At 51.0% G+C, this 12,566-nt stretch overlaps 6 protein-coding genes across 6 annotated transcripts; 3 read left to right on the top strand and 3 right to left on the bottom strand.

Annotated features, from left to right (window-relative positions):
* Positions 1-1,023: 1,023 nt before the first annotated feature.
* On the bottom strand, positions 1,024-1,308 carry CLUP02_17026 (uncharacterized protein; the record flags this gene model as incomplete). Its single annotated transcript, XM_049295942.1, has 1 exon — positions 1,024-1,308. One exon carries the CDS (start codon positions 1,306-1,308, stop codon positions 1,024-1,026), a length of 285 nt encoding a protein of 94 aa, XP_049153089.1.
* Positions 1,309-1,363: 55 nt separating this feature from the next.
* CLUP02_17025 (uncharacterized protein) lies at positions 1,364-1,810 on the bottom strand (the record flags this gene model as incomplete). The annotated part of the gene is made up of 3 exons (XM_049295941.1): positions 1,364-1,439; positions 1,514-1,582; positions 1,647-1,810. The coding sequence occupies 3 exons, from the start codon at positions 1,808-1,810 to the stop codon at positions 1,364-1,366; spliced, it is 309 nt and encodes a 102-aa protein (XP_049153088.1).
* A 145-nt stretch (positions 1,811-1,955) lies between these two features.
* On the top strand, positions 1,956-4,336 carry CLUP02_17024 (uncharacterized protein; the record flags this gene model as incomplete). The annotated part of the gene is made up of 13 exons (XM_049295940.1): positions 1,956-2,265; positions 2,348-2,429; positions 2,502-2,595; positions 2,653-2,773; positions 2,815-2,949; positions 3,031-3,106; positions 3,156-3,264; positions 3,324-3,442; positions 3,538-3,606; positions 3,696-3,788; positions 3,879-3,938; positions 4,005-4,113; positions 4,244-4,336. The coding sequence occupies 13 exons, from the start codon at positions 1,956-1,958 to the stop codon at positions 4,334-4,336; spliced, it is 1,470 nt and encodes a 489-aa protein (XP_049153087.1).
* Positions 4,337-4,632: 296 nt separating this feature from the next.
* Positions 4,633-5,733, bottom strand: CLUP02_17023 (uncharacterized protein; the record flags this gene model as incomplete). Its single annotated transcript, XM_049295939.1, has 2 exons — positions 4,633-5,162; positions 5,256-5,733. The coding sequence occupies 2 exons, from the start codon at positions 5,731-5,733 to the stop codon at positions 4,633-4,635; spliced, it is 1,008 nt and encodes a 335-aa protein (XP_049153086.1).
* A 183-nt stretch (positions 5,734-5,916) lies between these two features.
* On the top strand, positions 5,917-7,574 carry CLUP02_17022 (uncharacterized protein; the record flags this gene model as incomplete). Its single annotated transcript, XM_049295938.1, has 6 exons — positions 5,917-6,063; positions 6,101-6,167; positions 6,253-6,373; positions 6,441-6,642; positions 6,824-6,863; positions 6,937-7,574. 6 exons carry the CDS (start codon positions 5,917-5,919, stop codon positions 7,572-7,574), a joined length of 1,215 nt encoding a protein of 404 aa, XP_049153085.1.
* Positions 7,575-10,461: 2,887 nt separating this feature from the next.
* On the top strand, positions 10,462-12,123 carry CLUP02_17021 (carboxylesterase; the record flags this gene model as incomplete). Its single annotated transcript, XM_049295937.1, has 3 exons — positions 10,462-11,517; positions 11,574-11,707; positions 11,763-12,123. The coding sequence occupies 3 exons, from the start codon at positions 10,462-10,464 to the stop codon at positions 12,121-12,123; spliced, it is 1,551 nt and encodes a 516-aa protein (XP_049153084.1).
* Positions 12,124-12,566: the final 443 nt, after the last annotated feature.

Raw genomic sequence — 12,566 nt, 5'->3', positions numbered from 1 at the left:
TCACTCAGATTCCATCGACCTTGCCGAAGTTTATCAGGTTACGTGAGGCTTGTGGCCAATGGGGTATTGTGCAGTGCTGATAGTATGCTGACAGTGCCAGACAGATCTAGGAGTATGAAGCGGACCAGTTAGAAGGGCAGTGCTGGTGATAGGTAGAGTCTATCTTGATGGCTTGTCATCAGCGGCACGATAGTTCGACATCACTAGTAGAGGAGATTTGCTTCAAAGTTTCAGAAAGAAGACGAGTATGCTCATTGAATTTCATAGGGGTATCATAGACGATCAGGCAAAGCCCTGTCTAGTTACGTTTGCGTCAGACTGCTTCCTCCTTTCGTAAAGAGCAAAACTCCATCATAACATCGCAATGTTCCGAACCAAAGAAAAAATAGCGTGTGAAGTAGCGGCCCATGCCTGGGCACGCATTAGACATTATCACGCTGTAAGAGACAACATGAAGTTTCCATCACGGATCGGCCGGAGTTTCCTGCTTCTTGCGCAACAACTACCCCGCGTGGGATGACAGCTTTAGGCACGAAGACCTCTTTCTAGGTACAGCGAACCCAGGAGCAAAAGTCGGTTCCACTACAATTGAACATCCCGCTGTTGGCGAGAGCAGCTGTCTCTGGTGACAATGTATGCAGGATGATCGCTGTGGGGAGTGTAGGCGGTCTTGCGGGTTCGAGATCAGGGTCGATCGGATGAACTTCGTGATAGGAAATGAAGTAAAGAGAAAACGTCGCATCAAGGGTATGGCGAGGAGCAGATGATCTTCGTAAAGCGTTCGGGAAGGGACCGCGGTATGATCGTGACTTCGTCAGTTGCTTGGGCTTCGGCTAGGATCGACCAAAGAATAAGGGAATGCGCATTTTCAAGGTCTAGCAACAGGGAGTCAGTGACAATGAACAACGAGGCTTTAGTTGCGGCGTTTTCGGAGGCCATCCCAGAACTGTCGCTTACCTCGGCTCACAGAAGCGGGATCGCAGTGTCCAGCGTCTTCCGGCTTTAAATTGAATGCGTGACCGCTCAGCTCGAACCGAAAGCAGGAAGGCTGCCGGACTGAAGCTGCGGGACACCGTTCCTCACAACCACGGAGCTGGTTCCGGAGGGCGCTCGCTCGCCAGGAGACGTGATGCTCAGGGGGCTGGTGTACGGGATCTGTGCCGCAGCCATAAGCCGCTGCGTATGCTCGTACATGGAGAGGGTGTAAGCGTCCATGCTGCCCGAGAACTGCCGGGTCGTCGAGGTAGAAGAGGTCGAGGTCGACGAGTTCGTGGTAGTCGAAGCGGGACGGGGGATTTGCGAAGACATCTTGGGAAGTTTATTCTGCAAGTTTAAACCGTTTAAGGGCTGCGTGCGACTCAAGTCAGATCGCGATGAGAAAGTGTCCCTGGATAAGGTATTTATAAATGCAGATCTCCTTTTCCCGCAAAACCCCGTGGCTGCGGACTGCCCGTGTGTGTGCTACTTGACTTGAGACCCAGCCCGCCCCGGCCTCACCCTTTTCAATGATCACTCCACTGCCAGATTGAAACCTTGTCCAACTTTCCAGTCTCCAGGGACCTCAGAAAAACCTGATCCGGCGCTGGAAAGGATGGGGTGGTGAGCAGCGCCCAATAACCGCATGCATGTTCCCTGTCTAGTGTCACGCGGGGACCCTCAGGTGAAGGGGGAAAACCAGGCCGTCTGGCGTCGTTCCCCCTCCTTCAGGTCTGGTCTTCGTTTGCGTTCCCGCCCTCTTGTCTCTCTTTCTCGCGTCTTCGCCCTGGAAATCTGGCCTGTCAAGTGTCCGGCAATTACTGTCAGGGTCCATTGCTATCTTCCCTCGGGCCCTTAAGTCCTTAAACCGTTGGAATGATCGCCGTAATACCTTAATTGTGGCTGTATTCGTCCCATGTATCCAATCAGTGACCCTTATTTTCGATTCTGGTGCCTTGGACCCCTCTTTCCCCGGGCACATGAAGGATGACGAAGCCACACTGGCCAATGCTAATTGTCATGCTAAAGACCAGTCGCTCCAGAAGAGCAGCCCGGAGAGCGCGACTTTGCTCACTTTCTTGCGGAGCCACGACAACCACGACAGTCAATGCCTGGCAGCTCTCAAAGAACAAGCGGGGGTTATTGAGATTTCACTGTTGTTAATGAGCAAGGGGCCATGTGACGGCCACGATGTCATCGTCATGCTCACGTCACCACTCTTCTATTCAACACAACCATACATTTTGTTCAGTCTGTCGGGCGTACCCATACCTCGGGAGCTGGATATTGGTAGATAACAATCATCACAACATGGCATTCAAGCAGCTAAAAAAGAAGCTGAAAAAGCCATGGAGCCAACATCAGCCGTGAGTGGTGATGTTTCTCCTTCTGCTGTTTGTGGTCAGGAAAATTAGTTGGACAGCGGACCATTTCCTCCTGGAGGCCGCCGCGCAGTAGGAAGAACAGCTCCGACGCTTGTTCGGCAGGGTCCCGGCTAGATCGGATCTCCTCACCATCAGCTGCAGGTTTATTGAACCCCTGGACGACGGCTCGCTCACGGGCCAACGGAGCCAGCCCCGTCCCGCCTCACCATTCACATCCAGAGTCAAGAAGAACTGCGTACTCCAATTTTGGCGCCCTTGTACGACAGGACTTTCACAAAGCGCCAGACATTAGACGCGTCTAGGCCGGAGCAGAATTTCCTCTGTGAAAGAGCATCTCGAACTTGCATGTGGTGACGCCCATAACAAGTTGCCAACTGTCCCTAGTCGCGGCGCCAAAATTGATGCTGGCAAGTGTCCCACAAAGGAAATAAGCGGGCTGAGCCACCAACGCAAGCCACTTTGGCCGGAGTTGGAAGAGAAGACCAGTGCGGTGTGAGACACGCGACCCAGTTACGGAAACTCGTTCGTGTGACTTTTGTTATCGGAGATGGGAATTACATTTCACCATTGGATCAAGTCATTATACGCAGTAATATCTTACAACCCCGAAAGGCAGTCCAGTTACGGATACTAAGGGTGTCAATCGTGCCCACTGACTGTGGTGGAGCAGGTCCTGTGGCTGAGAATGTGGGCAGTTTGGATGGGAGCGCTGTATACGTCATAGCCATAATTAGCCATGTTGGAAAGTAGGTTGCGATCTGTTGAAGGGCCGTCTCGAGAACAAGAAAGACTCAGCAAATACCAGGTTGTTAACGTAACATTATGCCCGACTTTATGTTGTGTCTTCGCCCTGTTTTCGATGGCATTCACTCGTATGCCCTGCAAGAGCACAGCTATGGCAACGGTAGATATTGCCTGTTTGGAATGTCTCAATGATACTGCCTTGACTGAATGGGTCAAAAGACTGTCTCTGCCGGAAACACTGGTGGTATGCAGCATGAATCACCCGAAGCCATGAACTCAAATGTATTGTTGCGACACATTTGTTCTTTCGCTGGAAACCAAGATTGGTTGACGTTCATGTACGTTCATGTTCGATGTTCTTAGGCATCAACAATCCGAGCCACGGTTGACTGCCCAATTAGGGGTTGCGGCAGATCACTGCACATCATGGAAGGAAGCACCCTGAACACAGTGTTACAAGATTCAGGAAGCCCTGTCTCTTCTTCAGAAAAGATCAAGGGCTGTTTGAATCCAGATAACTTGATTCGTCTATCGAAGCAGCCTCGGGAACCTGGCATCCGTGGGGATACCCGAGCAAGGAATCGACACTAGAAACCTGTTCTTCGTCAACAACTGGCCTGATTTCTTCCCACGGTCCGTAATCAACGCACTTCCCTGCTACTTTACTTGTGTATTCATCCAAGCGTTTGCTATTCCAACTTGTTGGTAATTGAACCTCGTATCCGCCGAGCTACCTGAACACTGCCTTAAGGTATTGTGAAGCAACATTTCTAGAGCCCAGAGGGGCCATGAGCTCTTCGAAACGAGAGGCATTTCACCCGGCTTAACTGTCATGTGATACGAATCTTTTCGTTAGCAATTCTCCCCCCAAATCTTGAACAAAAACCCTCATCGACGCAGGCTGCAGAAAATTTGTGAACAATCGTCCCGAGATCGCCAGTATGAGATCACTGCTTACTTGGGCTCACAGCTTGCAGCAAGCTCCACAAGACTCACGGTGTGCCATACTGTCTGTAGAACAAGATACAGTCAGGGGTAAATTTGAGTTCAATGGGAACGCCGAATGAGACGACTCAAGTGGTGATCTTCCAGAAGGTGGTCACTTGGAGGGGACAGGAAGCTTTCACACATTTTGCTAGCATATGAAGATGAATCTCAGAGTGAATTACATCTGGAAGCAGTGTATTTCAGCCGCTCATGAAGGCAAAAAACAATTCAAGGAGTCTTCGTGAAAACCGGATGAGTCCTCGGTCGGTCCACTTTCGTGGGGCTCACCCAGTTTCTTGAATCGCTGATCATCCCCGTTTCGTCGATATGCAAATGCGACCAAATGCCTTGGGCCAGCGGATTTCGTGGGGTCCGTTGGCCACCTTACCGTGTATTCATTGCGAGTGAGTCTTGCTTTGGGGCACGATTCAGTGTTTCGTTACCCCTGGAGATCTTGCCTTGACACTAGACATTCTCGATTGTTTTAGAAATTCTGAGCAATGCCATCTTTCGGCCACCAATGATTCATCGGAATCTCTGCTCATGCTCCTTCAGGAAACTGCTTGTCAAACATAACTCCGACGAACACCATCAAAACCGCAGCATATGCAAGAGTAGACGCGAAGACTTGATCCAGTTGATCAACACACCCGACAATGAGAAATCCGAAAGCAAAAGTAAACGCCGTAGCAACTCCGAGGTTAAGATACAAGTCTCGTTGAAGTACTAGCAGCCACATAGGGCCGACAAGGAAAGCCCCTCCAACCACTGCGCCCATAATCTTCCACCAAAAGTTGCGACGAAGCACTGCCTTAGCCGATGCGTTCCTTGTCCCGCCAAGAGGCTCGGGGTTCTCTTCACTACCCCAGGGCCCAGTCGGCAGAGCTTGGAGCTTCATGGACTCGTATGTCATTCGCGGCGGATCGGCGAAGTCTCTAGCTCCTACCCTGTTCTTTCGCATCACCTTGTCGAGAACGTAGCTATCTTGGTAGCGTTCACTCGACGCGAAGAAGAAGTCGAATGGTTGCTGAGAGACTTTTGTCATGTACTCATAGTCTTGTACAGCTTGAGCTTCTAGTTGTTAGTGATGTACCGAAGCCCGCGCCCCTGATCTGATGAAGGCTGAACGCGGGATGGACGTAGCGCTTTCTCTAGATTGCTTACTGTATTCTCTAAGAAGACTTGCTAGGAGTTTGCCATCTTTTGCGATGGCTTCTGGTCCCATTGCATTACCCCGGACTTGCATCTCGACTGCCTTATCAACGAGGCCGACTTGCAGAGCTCGTAGATGCATGCGCTGCATCTCGGCAATATTGACGCGGTATCCCCAATCACCCATTTGCAATTTGTTGAGCAGACGGTAAATGGTATGCAAAACTGGCGGCTTCCTAGACACCAGCCTTACGAAATTCTTTGCGTGGAGTTTGGTAGCAATGTCCCATGCAAATTCGCTGTTGAGCTCAGTCTCGTCCATGTCGTCTCTTGAGAGCCGCGGAGCATTAATGGGACTATCGGGCATCTTCTCAGACGGCTCATGTGTTTTTTGCGCGGCTTCTAAGATAGTGTTGATTGCGTCTTGGATATCTTTGGCCTCTTCGTTCCGCGTGATTGGCGAATTGCCCTGGGCTATCGGTGGCTGCATGATCGCTCGACTCTGGAGGAAGCCTGCTAGACCCCTATGCTGTTTTGGCAAAGAATCCCTCCTGGAACCTCAAGGCTACATGTAGGGATCGCACGAAGCCTTTCAAAGATAGAGTTGAGCTTGCAGGAACTTGACGTGACAACAACGAACAACTCAAAGGGAGGGGGGGGGGGGCTCCAAACGATGAAAGAACTAGCAAGCTGCTTCTTAGTCTCAACTTTTAGAAAAGTGCTTGTTTACTTCCACATTGCCACAAACCTCGCCCTCATGGGGAGTATGGATCAAGGTTTGAGGATCCCTTGTGGTTTAAGGAGACGTCGCTCGCAGTGGGTGTGTGCTTTAGCTCTTGAAGCTGAGATGCCCGTAGGATCTTCGTGGTGACACCGGTGTTGGTACAGCGCCACAAAACGCCATGGCGAGGACTAACTGCCGTAGTGTTGAATCTAGCCTCTGATCATCCACCACGCGTGCCTCAGATGTTTGCACGGCTGGAGAAAAACCTACACCATTCACTGTGAGTGCAGCAAACGCCATGCCAAACCATTCAGAAGCTGGGTTTGCATTCCGGCAGTAGGCATGCATTGGTGTCAGTGCAAGATAATACTACGTGCCTCGATCACAACATTAAACAAGGTCCTGGGTGACCTCGAAGCTCAGGATAGGGCGGTTTTGTGTTAATGCGGACTAGCATAAAAGCGATTTAGTAGGGAAAAGGGAGCATCCCGCGCCTCTGATAGGCACATGGATTCAAAAGCTAGCAGAGACCAGCAACGACGGTTTGAAACTTCCAACGCAATGATCGTCCACTATCAAGTCAAGCTGAGTCTTAGTGTGGTGTTTTGCTTTTGCCACGTTCCTAAATCCTCAGCCGTAGCTCATGAAATTGTCGCCTCGCCCATAGATTGTCATGTGCCGCGGCGGCTGAAGCACTTTAATTGAACATGCTCCGCCACCTTGAAAGTTAAGGGTCTGATGTGATTTACCGCGGGTTCCTTCTCGTTTTGCCAGGACATCAACTCTACCTCAGTTATCAAATGATCTTCAATGTTTGATGATTCCCATAGGGCTCTGTGTTACATGACCCTTGAAGCCTGAACCGAAATCATCCGCATCGCAACTTGTCCTAGTAGGTTGGTATTGACAGCTGTCAATAACTGGGGTTGTGATGAACAACCAAAGCTTCCAAAGCTAATTCTCACCCAGGCCGAAGAAGAATGGGATTCCTCGAATCAAGATGGTCTCCAGTCAAAGTAGTGTTTGAGAGCCACAAGTCGCCCGGCAAAGGCGGGAAATTCCTCCTCAGCTACGATTCAGAAAGACACTGCGAATCTCAAGTCAGGTTTCTTAATGGCCATAAAAGCGTCACAGCGAAGGCAGCGGAGAGGTTGATGGGAGATCGGACAGTCTGGCAGATTACCGTGGACGGCCTCCAAGTACAAGAAATCCAATCGCCGACCCCTGTTGACGGCGTAACGGAATATCGTCTTACTGTCCCAAATTCAGATGCAGCGCGTAGAGCGAAGCAGTGCCTGGGACTTCCAGATACAAGGGTAGAATGCAGTGAAGACTCGGTCCGGTGGCTGGTCATCGTTAAGTCTACCTTCACGGAAGTGGAATTGGATAGACTTGCATTCTCGGATGTTGAACGGGCCCAAGTTTCGGTAGTCATGGGGCCGAGAAAACCGAGATCTGTGCCCAAACCAGACTCTCGTATCGACGAAGAGAGTAACAGGGCTCTGCCTGAAGCTTCCGTTCCTGGACCAACTGCGTCCGTAGATGAATCCGACAAGCCAAAGAAAACAGGAGCGGCTAGAGCTTTCTTGAAACGTTTTGGCTTTTAATCCATGTAGAGGGTTAGGACCCAGACATTAGTTCCTGTCGTTGGAATATTCCCATGAAACAAGTACTTATACCATTAATTCCAAAATGCGTGTTAAAGTGAACAGGATTGGGGCCATTGAAGAAAGGCGTCTGAAGCAGAAGCGAGCTGGTAGGTATCGACGTCCGGGTCTTCGTACTGCGTGACATATTCCATCAAGACGAACGTGCAGTAGCAAAGCTGTATGTGTAGTAGCAAAGCTGTATCTATGTGATGTAACGCGCCCTTAGGATTCTTACGTGCTGGATTGAGCGACGGTTTCTTTGGAGTATCGACGCGAAGGGTCTGGGCCGGGCCAAGATACGCCGGAGGAAGCGTCGAAGCACACCCCGCTTCCCGTTGCAACGAAGGGCGAATTCTCCGTTACTTTGCTCTTCCTGGAGATAGGCCCCCGCAACGTGGGACAAGGTAGTAATATCTGACCAGAACCAAGAGGCGATTTATCGACTCGACAGCGTATTATAACCTCTGCGACTCCATGTGGTAGTATTTGCTTATAAATAGGCTAGAAAGGTTTCTTCGGACTGAGGTACAGGGTAGTACTCTTTGTTGGTATGGGTGATGTGGAGGTAAAGCACCACAATGAGAGCCAAACCACGAATCCTAGGTAAGTTTCCTGTCAATGATTACCTGAGCCTGGGATGTTCGGGCTCTAAGCAAACCGCAGTCATGAAGGGGCTTTGAAAGATCAAGACCGAGTCATTGCCAACAATTGCAACATCGCTTACCTCGAGTTCCCCATGGGGAATGCCTCTGAACTATCCGCGCCCGAGTAGTGCGGCATGCCGAATGATCCGACTTCTACTTACTTAGTAGGCACTGGAGCGGGTCGTCAAGCTCCTCACTCTAACTTGACTTGGACATATCTATGTCGAAGGATCATCGCTTATTGGTAGCTGCATACGAAGACTCGTGTTCTAGGCTTCTGTTTAAGGAAGCGCACAAATCAAGATGTCCGATCCTGTCTCCTAACTTATACAAGTAGTTGCCAGACTGAGACGTATGCGGGGAATTTGACAAGGGCGACTAAGTAGGTGGTATTAGAATCCTTCATCTGCTGTGGCGCGAAGTCTATCATCGCTTGTCAGTCGGTGATCTTCAGACTGTCCAAGGTCCAAGAAGGATTCAAACGCGTAGCCGCGAGCAACTTGTTGATCCTCGAGAAGCCAAAAAATCGAATGCCATTCGCGGAATTTTTTGACAGAACTTGAATTCGGATTGAACAGGACAGCGTGGTTGGCGCGCCTGGCTTTCATTAACGTCGAAGGAAGGAAGTCTAGATGTCCATGGCAGGTGGAATATAATCCAGAAGGCCTAGAAGCATAAAGCGCAATTAAAACAGCGAAAAAAAACTATAAATGTTCACTTTTCCCGCGCTTCAACTGCTTTCATCTCTCGTATCTAAAAAGCCAGTCAATCGATTTTCTAATCACCTTGTCCAACTTCGGTCTGTGAGTATCGAAGCGTCTCAAACTAAGCTTCTGGTGTGTAAGACTAACGAGACCAGCACAAACCTTTGCACACTCGACTTCTCAACCAATTCCAGCCACAATGAAGTTCACCGCATTCATCATCACTGCTCTGGCAGCTGCTTGTGTCTCGGCCACCCCAATCGCCGAAGCCGAAGCTCCTGCGTTGACCTTCAGAGGTGAACAGTTGGAGGCTCGCGCGTATTGGTGCACTGCTTGCAAGAACGGAAAGCAAACCTGCTGCACCGCCACCCAGTGCAGCTCTGGCTACCCGTGCTAAGCGATGAGATTGGAACGACACCAGCCGAATCTATGTCGAATGGGACAAGCTTGAAGGCTCTGTGTGTCACTGTATGACACCAAGTGGGCAAATCTATGGCCGTTCTACCATCTTGCGCAATGGGCGGAATGGCTTGAGACGGAATCGCATAGCTTTCATGGGTCTCATAGGCGGTCATCGAAATATTTAGTTGAATCTACTTGCTAAGGACGGTGACCTACTTTATCATCGAACTTGTTCTGTAATCTTGGATTTTTCAATGTGTGTCTTCTTACTTCTTGTAAGTGTGGGTCAATGCGATTAGTGCTCGACACCTCATTTCAAAGCAGAGCCATGGTCTGCACTCCTGTTCGGCTCTGCCCTGGCCGATGCGCACTCTCATTACTCCCGCAAAGTTGCTTCACAACCACTCCATTTCTGAGCAAGTACTTGTTGTGCCTTGTGGCTTTTAGTGAAGTACTGAATCTATCTCTAGTTGATCTCTTGGAGATACGGGCGTAGCTCCCGAAATCGCAGCGGATCTATCGAAGTTATCAACTATCCGAGTTCCGCTGACAAGTTGCTGACGAGTTGGGGACCACGTTTGCAGTGGGTTCTATACTATCCCCAATTCCCGTTCCCTCCGATCATCAAGCGGGCACTCAGGGGAAAAAGAGTTGTTTAGCAGCATCCGATTGCTGATCGACAGGTCCAGGTGGAGGGCGCGGCAGGGAGTTGACTCGCAAACCCATAGCAGAGACGTTTAACCCCTCCAACTCACCAATGACGCTCATCTCTCAACTGGAGAACTGCCGATGTCAACGTTGAATAGTGTGGGGTTCTGCCCACCAATTTCCGATGAAAGGCGAACCGTGCAACGTCTTGTTTCCTGTTCGGGCAGTGCAGAGTCGCGATGTTAGTGGACCATCGGTCCATTGGAGGATGTCATTCAGGAGTCGGGATTGCTAGGATGTCGAAAAATTGCGAAGAAGCCCCCCGACTTCCGGAGGACTTCCGTGATATAATTCTAAAGTCTCTCCTGATGCTGTTGAAGGAACAGTTGCCAAGCCACTTTCGTCAACTCCAGTCTGTCGCTACAGTCACAGAGAGTCGCCTCCGTCATGATGTGCAACGCAAAGTTCGTGGCCACCTTTGCCGGCCTCCTCGCCTCCGCGAGCGCAGGTCCCAGCGTGCAACTTGAAAACGGTCTCACGGTCCAGGGCCGGATCGCCCCCGATGCCTCCAACGTCGCCGAGTTCCTTGGCATCCCCTACGCCGCGCCGCCTCTCGACGATTTGCGCTGGGAACCCCCCCAGCCCTATGTTGCTCCCCAGTCAAGTACTCCTTTCGCCAATGGAACCGTCCTCAACGCCACGGCGTTACCGCCCTCGTGCTGGCAGTACATCTCCATCCACCCTGCCATCCAGCGTGTGGATGTGCCTGAGTTCATGATCGGCGATGCCGGTATGGACGAGGACTGCCTCACTGCTAGCGTGTGGGCCCCTGCCGGCGCCGTTCCCGCTACCGGCGAGCAGCAGGCTTCCGGAGAGGGACTCCCGGTCATCATTTGGTTCTACGGCGGCGGCTTCGAGACGGGCGGCACCGATGTTCCCTACCAAATGCCTCAGAACTGGATCCAGCGCTCGCAGTCGCACATCTTCGTTACCTTCAACTACCGCATGAAGCTCTTCGGTTTCCCCAACTCTGCCGCACTGAAGGAGCAGAACCTCGGACTGATGGACCAGCGCTTCGCTGTCGAGTGGATCCGCGACAACATCGCACAGTTTGGTGGTGACCCTGAGCGCATGACTATTTGGGGCCACTCCGCCGGTTCCATCGCCGTCGACTACTACAGCTTCGCGTACGCCGAGGACCCTATTGTCAGGGGCCTCATCATGGACTCCGGCACGGCTCACCTGGACCAGCTGATGAACCACGACGAGTCCCACTCCAATTTCACGTTCGTCGCACATCAGCTTGGTTGCGGCAACTCGACAACCGCCGAGGCTGAGTTGGCATGCATGCGCAAGATTCCTGCAGAGAAGCTTGAGAACTTTGTGGCCACTTACAAGGACTCCGAGGTTACGCCTACCATTGGCTTCTCTCCCCAGGTTGATAACAAGATTGTTTTTGCCAACTACACCGAGAAGGCTGCTCTTGGCGAGCTGTCCGATCTTGTAAGTTGACTTCCTGGAGATGTTCTTAGCGAGAGTGATTTGCTAACAACTAACAGCCCGCAATCATCGGATTCAACGCCGCAGAGGGCCTCTTCCTTGCCCCTTACGATGCGGAGAACGGTCCCGATCCCGCCGTCGCTGATGCCTTGTCCTACCAGTTCTTCTGGTGCCCTGCCACCAAGACCACTAAGTGAGCCTTCCTCTTCTCCGCCGCAAGTAGCCCGATTCTAACTGAAGGAACCTAGTGAGCGTCTGGCCGCGGGAAGGACCACATACCGCTACTACTACTCTGCCGTGTTCAACAACACCTCGCCCCGCCCGTGGATGGGTGCTTACCATGGTAGCGAGCTTCCCATGATCTTTGGCACACACGCCGACTTCCGTGGTAACTCCACCGTGTTCGAGTATGAGCTCAGCCACATCATGATGGATGCGTATGCCGCTTTTGTGAAGGACTCGAATGCGGGTCTGGACGCTATCGGATGGCCTGTCTACACGGCTGAGGACCGGCTTGTCCGTAGCTATGGCCAAAACAACAATGTCACCGTCGGCAAGCGCACACTGTCTGAAATCGAGACAGAGTGTGCGAACCAGGGGCTTTTGTAGATGTGTATGTTATTTTGGCATTCGGTCCATATTATATTCCATCAACAAACTGGAAATCACTTTTCACGAGACCTAGAAACTCAACATGAACTTGAGGTAAATTTGAAGTATGTGCGAAATGATTGTTAAGACACATTCTGTTCTTGCCCCGCAATTAGCTTCCAACGTCCAAGCAATCGAGTGAGTCGTTCTAAGTTGTTGAGATATCTGTGTATGTTCCCTCAACATTCCTGTCAATACTTGGAACCTATTCGCCATTGGTCTCTGCGACCTGAGCCCTTCGAAGTTTTGCCGTCTTGGAGTTGAAAACAGCGACTGGTTGGCTTGGATTGTAGTTTGCTGCCTGGATTTCAGAGCTTTAGACAAAACCTGTGGTCTTGAGTTCGAGGATAGGCTAGAATCTTGAAAACATTGTGGCTCTTTGCTCATGAATCCGAAGCAAA

This window comes from Colletotrichum lupini, chromosome 9 (genome assembly GCF_023278565.1).
Source record: "Colletotrichum lupini chromosome 9, complete sequence".
Classification (NCBI taxonomy): Eukaryota; Fungi; Ascomycota; class Sordariomycetes; order Glomerellales; family Glomerellaceae; genus Colletotrichum; species Colletotrichum lupini.
Note: the sequence above shows the minus strand (reverse complement) of the source record. Positions and strands in the feature narration are given on the sequence as shown.